Source organism: Cryptomeria japonica, chromosome 10 (genome assembly GCF_030272615.1).
Source record: "Cryptomeria japonica chromosome 10, Sugi_1.0, whole genome shotgun sequence".
Classification (NCBI taxonomy): Eukaryota; Viridiplantae; Streptophyta; class Pinopsida; order Cupressales; family Cupressaceae; genus Cryptomeria; species Cryptomeria japonica.
This window is the reverse complement of record NC_081414.1, coordinates 856,095,734-856,110,243: the sequence shown is the minus strand read 5'-3', so window position 1 is coordinate 856,110,243 and position 14,510 is coordinate 856,095,734. Positions and strand designations below refer to the sequence as shown.

At 35.1% G+C, this 14,510-nt stretch overlaps 1 protein-coding gene across 5 annotated transcripts in view; it reads right to left on the bottom strand.

The window, feature by feature from the left end:
• LOC131065179 (LRR receptor kinase BAK1) overlaps positions 1 to 14,510 on the bottom strand; it is a 189,255-nt gene that overhangs the window by 155,374 nt on the left and 19,371 nt on the right. For 4 of the 5 annotated variants that reach the window (XM_057999626.2, XM_057999625.2, XM_057999622.2 and 1 more), the window contains exons 2-3: positions 11,316 to 11,448; positions 11,114 to 11,185 (exon numbers count right to left, since the gene is read on the bottom strand). In XM_057999626.2, the coding sequence (XP_057855609.2) occupies positions 11,114 to 11,185; positions 11,316 to 11,448 (205 nt within the window). The remainder of the gene's footprint in view (positions 1 to 11,113; positions 11,186 to 11,315; positions 11,449 to 14,510) is intronic. The other variant, XM_057999623.2, reaches the window with a different exon arrangement.

Genomic DNA, 14,510 nt, shown 5'->3' with positions numbered 1-14,510 from the left:
ATTTGATATACTCTTTTGGGTGGTGACAATGAAGATTTAATACTTGCTCATCGTAACTCGATTTAAAAACTTCTGTATAGTTGTCTTCGTATTATTAAACTCCATAATAATGGTTGTTTGCTCCATTGCTTATTGTTAGTTCTAAACAAATGACTTCTCAAGTCCCCCTTTAATATAGACATCGTTATAAACATGTGTAATGTTTATAATAATATTAATTTACTCTATTTGAATATTTTCAGAATATTATTATTAATGAATATTAATTAAATAATAATATTTAATAATTTTAATTAATCCTTCATTAATAAATATCATATTAATTAATAATAATTATTTCATTTAGGTTTTATATATATGTGTAAGTAGTATATTTCTAGGCATTAAATAAGTTCATCATAAATTTCTTTGACATCAATGACAATTATTCATCATGTGATTCTTTTAGTCATTGTTTACTCCTTTGTATTTTTAATTGTATTATTATTATTTATTATTGAATATATATAAATTATGTTTACAATTAAGAAAAATGTAAATTATGTTTATAGTTTATAATTTATTTTTTATTTGAATATTTATTAGTAAAAAATTAATTTAATAAGTTTCAAATAATCATTCTTTGGTAATTAATTAAAAAATAATAATTATTTCATTTAGGATCAAGGAGGGGGCATGACAAGCACCTTTTGGGTATTGTTAATGTGTTTGTTAGGACACTGCTGTGACCATTTCGCACATCGCCCCATCACAAATGGGGACCCCCTTTTTTGCTTTAGTTTTAGGGTTTTAGTTAGGTTAGGCAGTAGTCCAATCCTTTAGATGAAACGATGTTGAGTGGATTTGTTCCTCAACACCTTGGTTATGAGCGATACATGATGATCATTTCATTTTATCATCATCACCTAAGATGAAGATATTAGAGTCAAGCATAGGGACTACTATGAGATCCAAATCATTGATGCAATATGGAGACTTAGTTTGTGAAGAAGGCTTCAAACAATGACGAAGGACACTTTGAGTTGGCAACGTGAGTGATTTTTGCTCAAAATTTGACTAAGTCAAGTCACAGTCAGTGACCCCCCAAATCCCCCACCTGGCCTTAGCTCTCAATCAATGGCCCCCAGAAAGTCCGAACTTTCTTAGTTGACAGTCAATGACCCCTCAAAAGTCCGAACTTTTCTAGTCAATGCCTCCTCTGAAACCCGATCTCTCCCTTGCTCAGTCAGTGACCCCTCCAGGGTCGGATCTAAGGTGAAGATGTTTTTGCTAAGAAAGATGAACATTTTGAAGGATAATCCTCAACGTTTGATAAGTAGAGGCAATTGAGTAAGTGGAGGCAACTATCTTTGAGCACACTCAGCGACCTAGTGAAAGTCCGAACTTTCACAATCAGTGCCCTGTCTAAACCATGACCTCACTTAAAGCTCAAGTCTTTCAAGTTGATGGGAGAGACAGAACCCTCTGATGAAGATACAGAAAGTGCAAGCATGAGTGGAAGTGCTACCCAATTGGCTCACTCCAGAGGATCAAAGAGAAAAGAAAGTCATAAGGAAGAGCCTTCAAACAAGAAGCATAAATCAAACTCAGGTTGTCCTTTCACCAAAACTTCTTTCGTACACGAAGTGGAGATGAATCCTGTTAGGCCCAATATGGAAAGCTAATGTACTGAGAGGGGAGGGGTGAATCAGTACTTCAAAACTTTTCTTCAATAATAACTTTACTGTTATGCATAAACCAAATAGTGCAGTAACATAATATAAAGTTAAAACAAATAGATAACAATCATACATGATTCACTCCATAACACATATATTTTGGTTATGCAGAAACTCTTGGTTAGAGAGAAAAACTGCGGTGGGGATGGCACCCACAACTTCACTACTGCAATAATAAAGGTTGCTCGGTTAGAGCTACATGTTTAGCTATTTCTGATAGCTTACCCTGTTAGGAGTATCAAGATCTGTTAGATCTACCTTGCTAAAGGATTTTACAACAGTTAATCTAAATGCTGCACCTGGTTAGAGGCTTTACAATTTATAGACTTGGTTAGAGTCTTTTACCCTGTTAAAGGTTTCTCTTACAACTTCAAAATATTACAATAAAATCATTACAAATATCTGCAACTTTACATCTGAAATGTTATAGCAGATTCTATGTGCTCAGAATAAGATTACCTTGCTTATAGCATACCTCGGTAACCCATATAGTAACTCGGTAAACCCTTCTATTTACTCTGTTCTTTGACTGTTCTCTGAAATCCTTCTCGGTAACCTCTGTGTCTCTGTAACAGTCATAACACTTAGTGCTTTCACATGTCTTGCTTAATATATTTCTATATCTTCCTTTCTGTCATGCTACATGTATATTTTTTTTATCTTAATCCATGTTGTATAAATAGATCTCTTATGTCGGTGATCCATTCATTGCTTCAATCTTACAAATATATTTTATCGAATGAATAACCATGCAAAATATTTCATTGGTTAAATGACATCAAAATCATACACAATCTTTAAGTACAATTTCCAATGTGATAACGGTTCTATGTGCCTCGATCTTGTACCACGTTTTCATATGTATGTCCAAGTTCAATGAATCTGGTAACACGTTTCACTCAATGTATATCAACTCGGTGTGTCATCTTTGTTGCTCGGTAGACATGGAATGATACTCGGTAGACAGCTCGGTGTATACTACGCTCTGAGACTACTTTCTTCTATAGCCGACTGGACTGTGCATACCGACTAAATATTTCGGTAGTAGTAACCGACTAGAGTATATAGAATAACTTTGAACATAAAACTAATGGCAACTTGATAAGTAGTAACAGAATCCAGCAACTCGTCAAGAAAGTCGGCCATTTAGAGAGAGCATAGATCATGGAGTAAATGAATCAATGGAGTCTACAGTTCAAAATAGCAAATCCGAGAAAGCAGATAAAGGTAAACAACCACAAAACCAAAGCAACTCAGTTCCACATAAGCAAGCTAATAACGAAGAAGGAAAAGATGTGTATGTGGACATTGAAAATGAAGATCAAGAAGTGACTTCTCCACCTCGAGAAGATCAACATCTCAAAGAGGTGCAAGTAGGAGAAGAGAAATCTCAAGGAAAGTGTAATGTCCCCTTCTTAGGCGTAATGTTTCAATTGACCGATGGCCTATTTTGGAGACCCGTAGGCTACTCAATGGGTGAAATTAGGGTTTCCAATTTTGGAGTTTGTTGTTGCTCGTGAATTAGAGTTTGGATCGCGGATTCTTTCTGGGTTTTCAAAGGGCTTCGCAATGGTATGTCCGGCTTTGCGTTCCGAGCACTTTTTGGAATTTACTATTTTTAGTAAATTCTATTTTTGGCAGTGGTCCTAATTATTTCGACACAGTTGGTTCTCTTCTTCAGTTGGTTCAGTTGGCTTCGTCACGTTTGGCCTTGGGATGTTTTTGGAGAGATAAGTTCATTTCATTTAAATAATGTTATGTTTTAATGTTATATTTTAAAGTTGACCCCTTGGCCTAGCTTCATCACTTCAAGTTGTTTTAAAAGGTGGTCTTCAAGGGTGGACGCATCATGGAAGGGATTTAATATTTCCTAAGGTCTAAAATCTTGCTTATGAAAAGGGGTGCCAACTTTATGAAGAGAAGTGAATTAAAATAAAGGTTAATTAAGCTTTTAAAAGTGGCGCCATCTCTTGGAGGAAAATTCAAATGTGAAATTAGGGCGCACTTTCTAGAAGCCTCTAAAGATCCCTTGTTAAGCTTATAAATGGAGGCCTCTTCCCTTCATTTAGCATCTTATGTCTATTGTAATGTTACTCTGCCGGAATGGTATTGGGGTTGCTTCGAGGAATGAATGCCTCCTAGCCTTGGCATTGCTTCTTACTTGAAAGATAGCAACTAGTGGTGATTTAGTGTAGTTGTGAGAGTTTGTAGTGGAGATTGCATTGTAGCTTGAGTTGTGCTTGAAGTTCAGTTATTTGCATTTCATTTCATTTTCGGGAGTCGCAATTAGCAGGGCAGATTTGTAGTTTCACTCATATATTTCAAAATAAAAACATATTCATTCTGGGTATTGCATATTTCCTCTTGTTTTGGTTGGGCACTCCTTTGTGCAAATTTGCAGATTCTAATATGAAGTGTTTTATTTTATAGAGAAGAATCGCCATTCTTGCCTGGCGTCACTGCTGGGAATTGCCTTGGGGTTGGTGATAAATAATCTGTTGGGTTAATGTCTGATTTCTTGGTATTGGTTGGGTTGCCTCCTTCATAGGAAGCCATTGCTTTTGGTTTTGGGTCATTCGAACTAGTATTGAGAGAGTAATGAGCATTTTAGTGATTCCATGTGTTGCTGATTAAGCATTTCACGTGCAGGTCTGTCATAAATCAGAATATTAAGATTGATCCTTGAGTAGAATTTCTTGGACTTATTATTTTTGTTAAGCCCCGGAGAGCCTTCTATATTGTTACAACATTGTATAGTCTTAATCCTATGATCTTGGCAAGCATTTACTATCATATTGTAAGCTGAACAGTAGTACTGGCAGCATTTCTTCTCATTTTCATTTCACGCTTGTTATTTACATTTAACTCCATTTCTAAGTTCTTAGCATCTCCGCCATATGGTAGCTCCATTCCCACCCTAGGTTTGAAAGCACATGCTTGGTGTCGAGTTTTCCTTTCAGCAGTTGCAATTGTAAAGATCCTTTGACCATATGTTAGTCCATCTTGGGCACATTCTTGGTTAGAGTTACTTTCAGCATGCACCAAGATCCTCTGACCATATGTTAGTCCATCTTGGGCACATTCTTGGTTAGAGTTACTTTCAGAATGCTTTAAGACAACCTGACCATATGCTCACGCCTTGCCCAACCCGAGATCCTGGTGTACATTCTTGGTTAGAGTTGTTTTCCGCAACATTTTGGTTTAAGTGCTAACCCTAATGGATGTGTGTTGCATTACTCTTTGTAATTGAAAAATTGAAAAAAATTGGTCTGGGATATTTCAGAAAGATAAGCAAAGGAAGTCATAGTGATAGAAGAACCTTTAGATGACTTAGACAACTTCCTGAACAAAACTCGAGATTGTTAAGAAGAAGACAAAAACTAAGATGTCAAAGATGAGATAGTACAGGATCTTGAGTGTTACAAATTGTCACTTCGAGAGTAGATAAGCCTGAAGGCGAGATCACAGCAAAGGATTATGATTTGGAGACTATTGATTTAGGTCCTTCCACCAATGAGCACGCATTGGAAGACATGAATGATACAGTGAAGACAGTCCACAATATGTTGAGGCTGGAAGTAGAGAAGAACAAGAAATTGGAAAGAGAAGTGCATTGAGAAGTTACTTCCAACAGTTCAAGCAACCACCAAGGTAGCATGATCCTTCACCTACGCCACCACCATTGCTTCCTCCGGACTCAGTTCACAATTTGGAAAAGATGAGAACTTTAGCACATCTGATAGAGACTTCGACAAATAAGACTTTCAAGAAGGTGAATGCATTTGTGAAGGAATTGGTGAAGATATTTGATAAATCTGTAAGTTTTCTCAAAAGAACTCCAAGTCCTCATGGCAGCATATGATACTTTTGTTTTCACCAGAGATTATACCATGTCGAGATTGCAAGCAATGAAGAATATACCCAAGAAAACTTTGGTGAATGGAGTGTTAGACAATGCATAGTCACCTGATTTCCAGTGATGGTGTAACTTGCTCCGCATAAGGAAGGTCATTTTGAAGATATTAGTAGTGGATGCACCCAAGTCAATGAGACAATTAACTTGATACATGACAAGATTGTAGAAGTAGCCAAGATCATACTCTAGAAAGAGATAAATGAAGGAATGCATATTGATGTCGATCAATTAGCTGAAAGAGTGAAGATCATATTCTTTGGAACAAACGGATCACCTTCTAAGAAACAGTTCGATGATATACATGCATTCATGGTACTCGCCAGGAAGACTAAAGATTCGGGCTAGGACGGGAGAAAACCTTTGCCTCTGCCTTAAATGAAGTCATCTTCTTGGAAGAACAGCTGAAGAACCTGCTTGCTGCTCCAATAACTGAGATTGAGTTCATGACGTCCAAATTCGTTGAATTTGCAACAAAAGAAAAGGATAAGGGAAATAAGCTTCTAAAAGATCATTTGTTATGATCCCATGTGGCGTCATTTTTCCTATTGGAGGATTTTCCTTGATGGTTGTGCCAAATGGATATCACATTCCCATTGGCTAATATTTAATAATTTGCAATAAGATTAGGGTTTTGTTGTAACAAACCCTAATTAGGGTTTAGGTGGCAAGATCTTGGCCTTTGATTCTGATCTAATCTTGGCCATTCATTGTATCTAGGAGCTCTATATAAACCCCCCTCATTTAATTTGTAAAGGATCGATTAGAAAAGTTTTGAATAATTGTTGCTCGATGCTACAGAATTAATAAAATCATTGAAGTGTCAATGACTTATTGTGTTTTGGAGCATTTGCTTGTTTCTTCATCCTTTTATGAGAGATCTTAATATTTGAAAAGACAAAAAAAAAAATAGAATAGAATTTTCTTTCGTGTTTTAGATGAATGAAAGATGCATGTGCATGATTGATAGTGAAGCTCTTATTGTTCATACTACTAGTACTCCATTGATGGTGAAGTATCCTACGTAGTCAACTGAACCAATTACAGCTAAAGCTTAACTTCAATTACTATTTCATCATTGATATGCTTCATCTTGAAGGTATCTATGCTTGTGGTAGTGATTTGAAAATCATCAAGCTACCCTTAGAAGATTGCACTCATGATGTGGAGATGTTCATAGCATGTAAAAGCAAAGCTTAGTTGAGCTCACTTGAGATTTTCCATTGTCTTGCATTCTTAGCATTAGTGTAGCATTTCTAAACCTTGCTCCTTTTTCACTTTTTTTTTTAATCAAAGATCATTAATAGTAGGAAAGATTGATATTGCAACATCATTCCAAGAACGTCATTTCATGAGCTTGAATTGAGGAAGAACAATTATGTAAGTCCCTTTGTAGGTACAGAAAACACATCACACCATTGAAGCTATCCAACACGTCAAGACTTGACATTGTAAATCTTGGAGTCATCTCAAGTGATCCTTTGCATCTTCAACATTTGAGAAGTCTTTGTTCAAGAGAGGATAGAGTATTCAATACTTTATTCTATGTTCAATTGTGCATAAAAACACAATCAACAGACACCTCAAACACGGAATAAAATACCAAGGTATTCTATCCTCTCTTGAACAAAGAAACCTCATATGCTAAATAAAATGATCAAATAAGGAAACTCCAAGGTTTACAATGCAAACAATCAACTTTAAATTATAGATAGACTCGGTGATTTGATGTGATAATGTTGGTAATCATAGAGGGAGTTACATTTTGCAAAAACAATTGGAAAATGCAGTCTAAATTAACTTGGAAAATAAAGGACAAAAAGATAAAGGGTTAAGAAATCTAAAATAACACCTATGGATGTAAGAAATGATTGTTGACTCGATGAAACCAAAACAAGCTTTGCTTCACCATAAAGAAACAACTACACAAAGATGGTGCAATCTCCTAAGGATAAGGGAATATTTTCATATCACTAATGCACATCAACACCATGAACAATGAGCATAAAGAAATTGAAGTTAAGCTTTTAGATAAATTCAATCTAACCATGCACTGCAACTTGTAATCAACAAATTCCAAATGGTATGAACATTAGGCTTCACCATTCATTGACAATAAAATCTTCCATTTAACTATTCAACATCTGAAACTGAGAAGTAGAAACCATGCAACATGTTGAAACTCATACAACGATCCACCATATTTTCAATGAAATCAAGTATTTATTTCAACAAAGCCTTGGCAACAATTTCTTGTCTTCTCCTCCTACTCTACTACTAATTGCTAACTATCAACTATTAACTACTAACCTTTACAAATGAGAAAGTTGAGCCTTATATAGAGGTCTCAACTACAATGAATGGCCCAGATTGACTTGGAATCAATGGCCAAGATTACAAGATGAAACCCTAATTAGGGTTAGTTATAACTAACTCCTTTTCGACCAATGAGAAAATTACATTACTTAGGACACATGTCCTTTCTTGAATGTGGACCAATGAGAAATAAGGTTAGGTACATTGAATTTTGTGCCTTCCACATGGGTAGTTATCGTCCTTGTAGGATATGTCAGGTTCATTGAACTTGGATGCCTTGTCTTTGAATTATTTGATTGGTTGAATGTGACTAGGCGCCAACTCAGCTTGTTCTTAGTAGATCATCACAAAGAAGTCCATGTGTTTCGAGCAATATCTCTTGATACTCAACATTATCCAATTGCTTGATGTGATTATGATAGAACATATTCCCAAATTGTATCATCTTCAGTGATCAAGTCTCTAGCTTTGCTCAACTCTTCTAAAACTATCATTTTCCTTGATCATGTTTCACTTTCACATCTTCTTGTCAGGGAATCTTTCTTCTTCGTGATACATTTCCATCCTCATGTTAGGGAATTTACCTTGATCTCTCCTCAATGATGTTAAACCTGGAATCCCTTGTCTTGGACTTGGATTCCTTGGTGGAGTTCTTTGAATGTGAATTATAAATTCTTTATACCAAGACCAAATATATGAACAAATCTAAACTAACAAAATCATTCATCTATAGCCATGAATAGTTGTTATTTACTTTCATTAATGATGTCTATTGCTTGATGCTCGATCTACTGTGAATTTTGTGTTATGATGTAATGTTCCTATGTTAAAAACACAATCCTAAGCCTAAATGAATTTACAACACCCAGGCAGTACCCTGGGTGAACCCAATGGCGTACCAGTACCAAAACCAATCCCTGAGACAAACCAGGACCAAAACCCATTCCTGCAAGGAAGAATCCGATAAGTTAAAGAAAATTAGACATGGCCCAAAACTCAAAGGCTTTGGGGATCTTAGAAAAGCATGGGGAAAGAAGAGGAAGAACATATACATACAAATTGGACCAAGGAAGACACATGAATTTCGAAATAAGCATTTTGGTCCATAACAAGATTATCATAAAAAGGGGATATGACATTGTATTGGAAATCCTAAAATCTGTAACGTCCTTAGCTGGAATTTTGTATAAAATATGTAATTTTCTTATTTGTAGAAGCTAAAATAAATATAGAATATAAAATGTAGTTGCCAAACTCCAATAACAAAATGCTGATCAGCAATATTTAGTAGCAGCAATAAATTTGGGAAACCTTCATACATCAAAGTATCATGAATATCGTAGCAAATCGGACAATAAATAATGCTAATATAATGTGACAACAAATGCAACTGGTAAATATATCAAAATGATATAATTGATATTGCAATAGGAAAGGTGTAGTAAAAATCCTCAACTCTTAATGATATTCAACTTTGATTTCAACTAACAAAAGTTGAAATAAACAACTAATCACAAAGTGCAGCAAATTGGAGATGTGCAGCAACAAGGAACAATTATAATGTTTGGATATGACTAAAACTCCTTTGTGCATCATAAATAATTCCATAACATATATTATCACTAAAACCCAGAATATTATTTATTGTAAATATTGAAATGAATATTTATTACAATGACGAGCATTGTAGCAAACTGAAACTAAAAATAAATTGTGAACCTTTAGCACAAATGCAATTCATAAGTCGTATCACCTCACTTGAACAAGAGGGTTTTCATCCTCCAATCCCCAATGGAAACCAAGAGGGTTTTCATCTATGAATGAAAAAATGAATACAAGTGTTTGGAAATATTCAATTGCAAAAACATGGATGATCACTTTGATCCATTCACCCTCCTTTCGTGAATTCCTTTTAGGCCCCCTTAAATTTGAAATTCCTTTTCCCTCCTAAAATTCTCTCCAAAAATGTTTAAAAACACTTTTTGAATAAATTATTACATAGGCCCTATGATGGCTCATTTAGATGGCCACTTTATTAAATTAATACTAATTAAATTGTCCTTTTCAAATAAATTGAATAAGCCCAACTTAAATTATGATTATTAAATTTTTCTCTTATTTTATTCCTTAGCCTATGAGAAATAAGAAATAGGCTATAAGTTCTCGATAAATTCTTTTGATTCTAGAAAGGAGACATGACACAATCCCAATCCTCTCTAATTTATAACATCAATACTGTAAAGTTTAAACTGTTAAAGTTTTAACTGGAGAAAGACAAGACTCGGAAAACTCACCAGTACACGATACACAAAATTATCCTGGGAAAACCCTCCACCTGAGGGTGAAAAACTCAGCCACACCAAAATGAACCTTTTATAATATCTCTGAAAATGAATACAACTGTTGATAGTTTCAGATTACTATCAATCACAATAAGATAAGTTTGATTCTCCAGAAATCAATCATGACAATGAAGTCAAATGATACATCTCATGTACATTCTATAAACATTCATAAGACTGAAAATTCTGAACACAGACAACATATAATATTGCTGATCTGACAGACTTCATACACATTATTCTTAACTTGCTCTCAAACAAATGAGAAGTCACCAATATAACTATCAATCTGCCAAAGAAGAAGACCCACGAAAATGGAAGAGCGATGAATATAAAGAATCGAAATGCAAATGAAGAGAATCCACGATGGACGAAGAAAAGACACCGACAGCCACATAGTCATCTTCACCGACAGCCACATAAACATGAAGAGTCACCGACAGCCACAAATACATCTTCACTGACAGCCACCAAAGCGATCATGAAAAGAAAACGGAAGCCAAAGAATCGAAGCAAGAAGAAAACAGTAACTGAAGCCACGAAATAAGTAAGATACGTTGGAGAGGAGAATAGGTATCATCTTAAAATATCTCTCGAAGCTATGAAACTTCAACATAAACCACTCAAACATATCTGTAATCTAACTTAATCAGATTTTATCATTGTGCCAACTAGTAAAACATTGTGAAACCTAAATGGTAAACATTATATACCAAAAGGCTAGAATTGTCTCAAGGTCAGATGCAAAAGTAAAGACGTTTATTTCCCACTAAAATTCTTGTTAAACATTCAAGTACAACCTGAAAACTACTATAATAACTTACAAGTATTGCAGATTATGCAGCTGGCCAAGCTCACGAACCAATTGACCACCCAATTTTAAGTTTCTTAGGTCCCTGTAAGGAAAAAGTTTAGTCTAAAGAAAATTCTAAAAAGTAAACATGTTTTATAAACAATAATTCTTGGTTACTATTGGTCATTTCCAATGATCAAGTAACTCAAAAGATGCAAATGCAATATACATACACTCTTGTGACAACGTTTTCATTGTTACATGTAACATAGAACCATGTACATGGACTGGCTAGATTTTGATTCCAACTTTGCAAAATATCTGTTGGGTCCAAAAAGTTAGACTTTAGTCTAAGCAAAGCATCACCTGTATCACATGCAAGATCTTAGACATCAAGTCCTAGTTTTTCATAACTCTATGACTAGTGCGATAGATAAACTAAAAATAACAGCTATATAAGTTTATAGATTAAAAAATTAGTTATGGCGTTTACAGTATGGTCTAGCAACCTATTTAAAAATAAAATAAAAAATTACGGTGGCAGAGAATGAGATGGTGAAAGGAATTTAATAAATTTGCAAGGATATCAAGGTAATATGTAATAACGATTAATTAGGTACACTTCATTTTCTCCTATCTTGAAATGCTTCAACTTTGAACCATAGATAACAGCTTCATGCTATAAACTAAACTAAAATATCATAAATGTAATGCATTTGTAATATTGAACTCTTGATTTTGAGATTTACAAACCAGAATATGAATATGAAAATCAAATTACTAAATAGAAACCATTATAGTTACTAACCTTCAAAATATATTAAAAATGACACTATCAAATCATCACTTTTGACGAATAAAAAAATGTATATCATATAGAAGCAATAAAGCCCAGCATTACATTGACTAAAGAACAGATGAGAAAGACACATAGACATCCAAAAAAAATCCCTCCAACTCAAAAAATTCTCAGCAAGGATGGCAAAAGGATTACCATCCTTTTTGAAGAAAATGTCATTTGCAGCTCTTGATTTGGAGATCCAAACATATGTCATCTTGCTTATGCTATCTCCACCTTAACTATGTTACACTCAGCTTAAGGAGCTAGAGGTGCAATTGGAGACTCGCACCTCTCCTCTTCCCCCTCATTTGACCCCTTCATCAATAGCATCACCCCTTTCATCTACAATCCATATCAACCCATCTCCTAGTGACACGGCCTCATTACATCTATATAAATATAATGGCCGTTGAGACCCCACTAATCATGTGCGACAATTATATCATTTGTTCAACTGTCACTTCTAATGATCCCATTCTAGCCAAACACTTTCCTAGAACCTTGACACATGATATATTAGATTGGTTCTACACTTTAGAACCTAACTCCATACACTCCATTGTTGACCTTGTGCATGCCTTTACTCTCCATTACCAATTCAACATCAAACCACAAGTCTCTCTTCTACAACTTGCACATTGTAAACAAGATCCCACTAAAACTATTCAATACTACACTTCTTTTCCTGACTAATCCATGTGGATTTACATCATCCTAACTCTTTGATCCAACCTATATTTCTCAATAACCTCTCAGTCTCAGCTCATATCAAAGAGAAACTACTCTTTACCACTCAAACTTCTCTCTATAACTTAGCTATGGCAACCATCAAATTTGATCAAAAACCAACTCCATACACTCCTCTGTTGACCTTGTGCATATCTTTACTCTCCATTACCAATTCAACATCGAGTCAAAAGTTTATGTTCTACAGCTTGCACATCGTAAACAAGATCCCACTAAATCTATTCAAGTCTACACCTCTCACTTCTTTTCCTTACTACATGGAATTCCATCATCTTGACTCTTTACTCCAACCCATATTTCTTAGGATCCTCTTAGCTCATATCCAAGAGAAACTACTCTTTACCTACCTAGTCATTATACTTCTTTGTATGACTTAGCTATGGAGGGCATCAAAGTCGATAAAAAACATATAATTTAAGGGCACTTTCCTCTTCACCTCTAGGTGATTCTTATTTTATCATGCTAAACAAACCAAAGTAAAGAAATAATACACCATTTAACATTTCTAAACAACTCTCACCCCTTCTCTTGTAAAAAAAAATTAATCACTATCCAACATCTCACATTTTGAAAAACCTCTAAACAATTTTCGTCAATTAATCTCTCTTTTGCTTGTTTTCCACCCCCAACACATACAAAAACTACAACTTGATTGATTAGTTCCTTAGTGCTATCCCTCAATTATACAGCAATAATTTATAAATGAAAATTTTTCCCAAATTTTCCTATCATAAGCACTTGTTACACATTACCATTTAACCCTGTACACCACATCAACATCGATTATCCCCTTTCACATATCTTATGTGCCACATCTTGTTATGAGAAGTTTTCGTAAGGATATTTTAGAAATTTGAACCCTTTCCACATTCACATTCATACTTGGCACTTACACTTAGCCATTAACCCTATGTTAGATATGATGAGTTTTTGTAAGGGCTTTATGGAAATTTGAGCCCCTCATACTTGCCACTTACACTTAGCCCTTAACCCTATGCTAGATATAGTAATTATAATCAAATCCACGTGCACTCTTTTCCCTTACATATTCCTCATATCTTAAACTTAGTTGTAAACCTTAGAAACTTATTAGCAAATCCCTTTTATCCTCATCTAAACATGAGTACCATTTAACATGCTAATGTTTGTACCATAGAAACGGGACTTTCCCGGACTTGCCTAGGCTCAGCGAGTCCTAAGTCGAGTTACCCTCAGCAAATCCTGGGGCTCAAACTTGGACTCTGTCAATTCCTAGCAAGACTTGCCGATCTGGCAGACTCATCAAGTTTGAGCAAGTTCCACCAATCAAACTTAGACGTCGAAAAATCAGCAGCAAAAGTAGAAAAAAACATTAAATAAATAGTTTTTAACATGAGTACCATTTAACATGCTAATGTTTGTACCACAGAAACGGGACTTTCCTGGACTTGCCTAGGCTCAGCGAGTCCTAAGTCGAGTTACCCTCAGCAAATCCTGGGGCTCAAACTTGGACTCTGTCAATTCCTAACAAGACTTGCCGATCTGGCAGACTCATCAAGTTTGAGCAAGTTCCACCAATCAAACTCAGCCGTCGAAAAATCAGCAGCAAAAGTAGAAAAAAACATTAAATAAATAGTTTTTAACTTGCTTTTCTTTAACTTATATTTCCTCTACATCCCCAAAAGCAACTTCATTTCATTTTGTTCACAAAATAGGAGAAACGAGAGTTGTTAGGAAAAATAAGAGTGCATTGTAGGACAACCAGCAAGGAGGTAGATCAAAAATCCATCAACAAATTGCATTTGGACAGCTTCATACCCACATTTGGTGCATTGAAAGCTCTCTACCAACGATTGGAAGG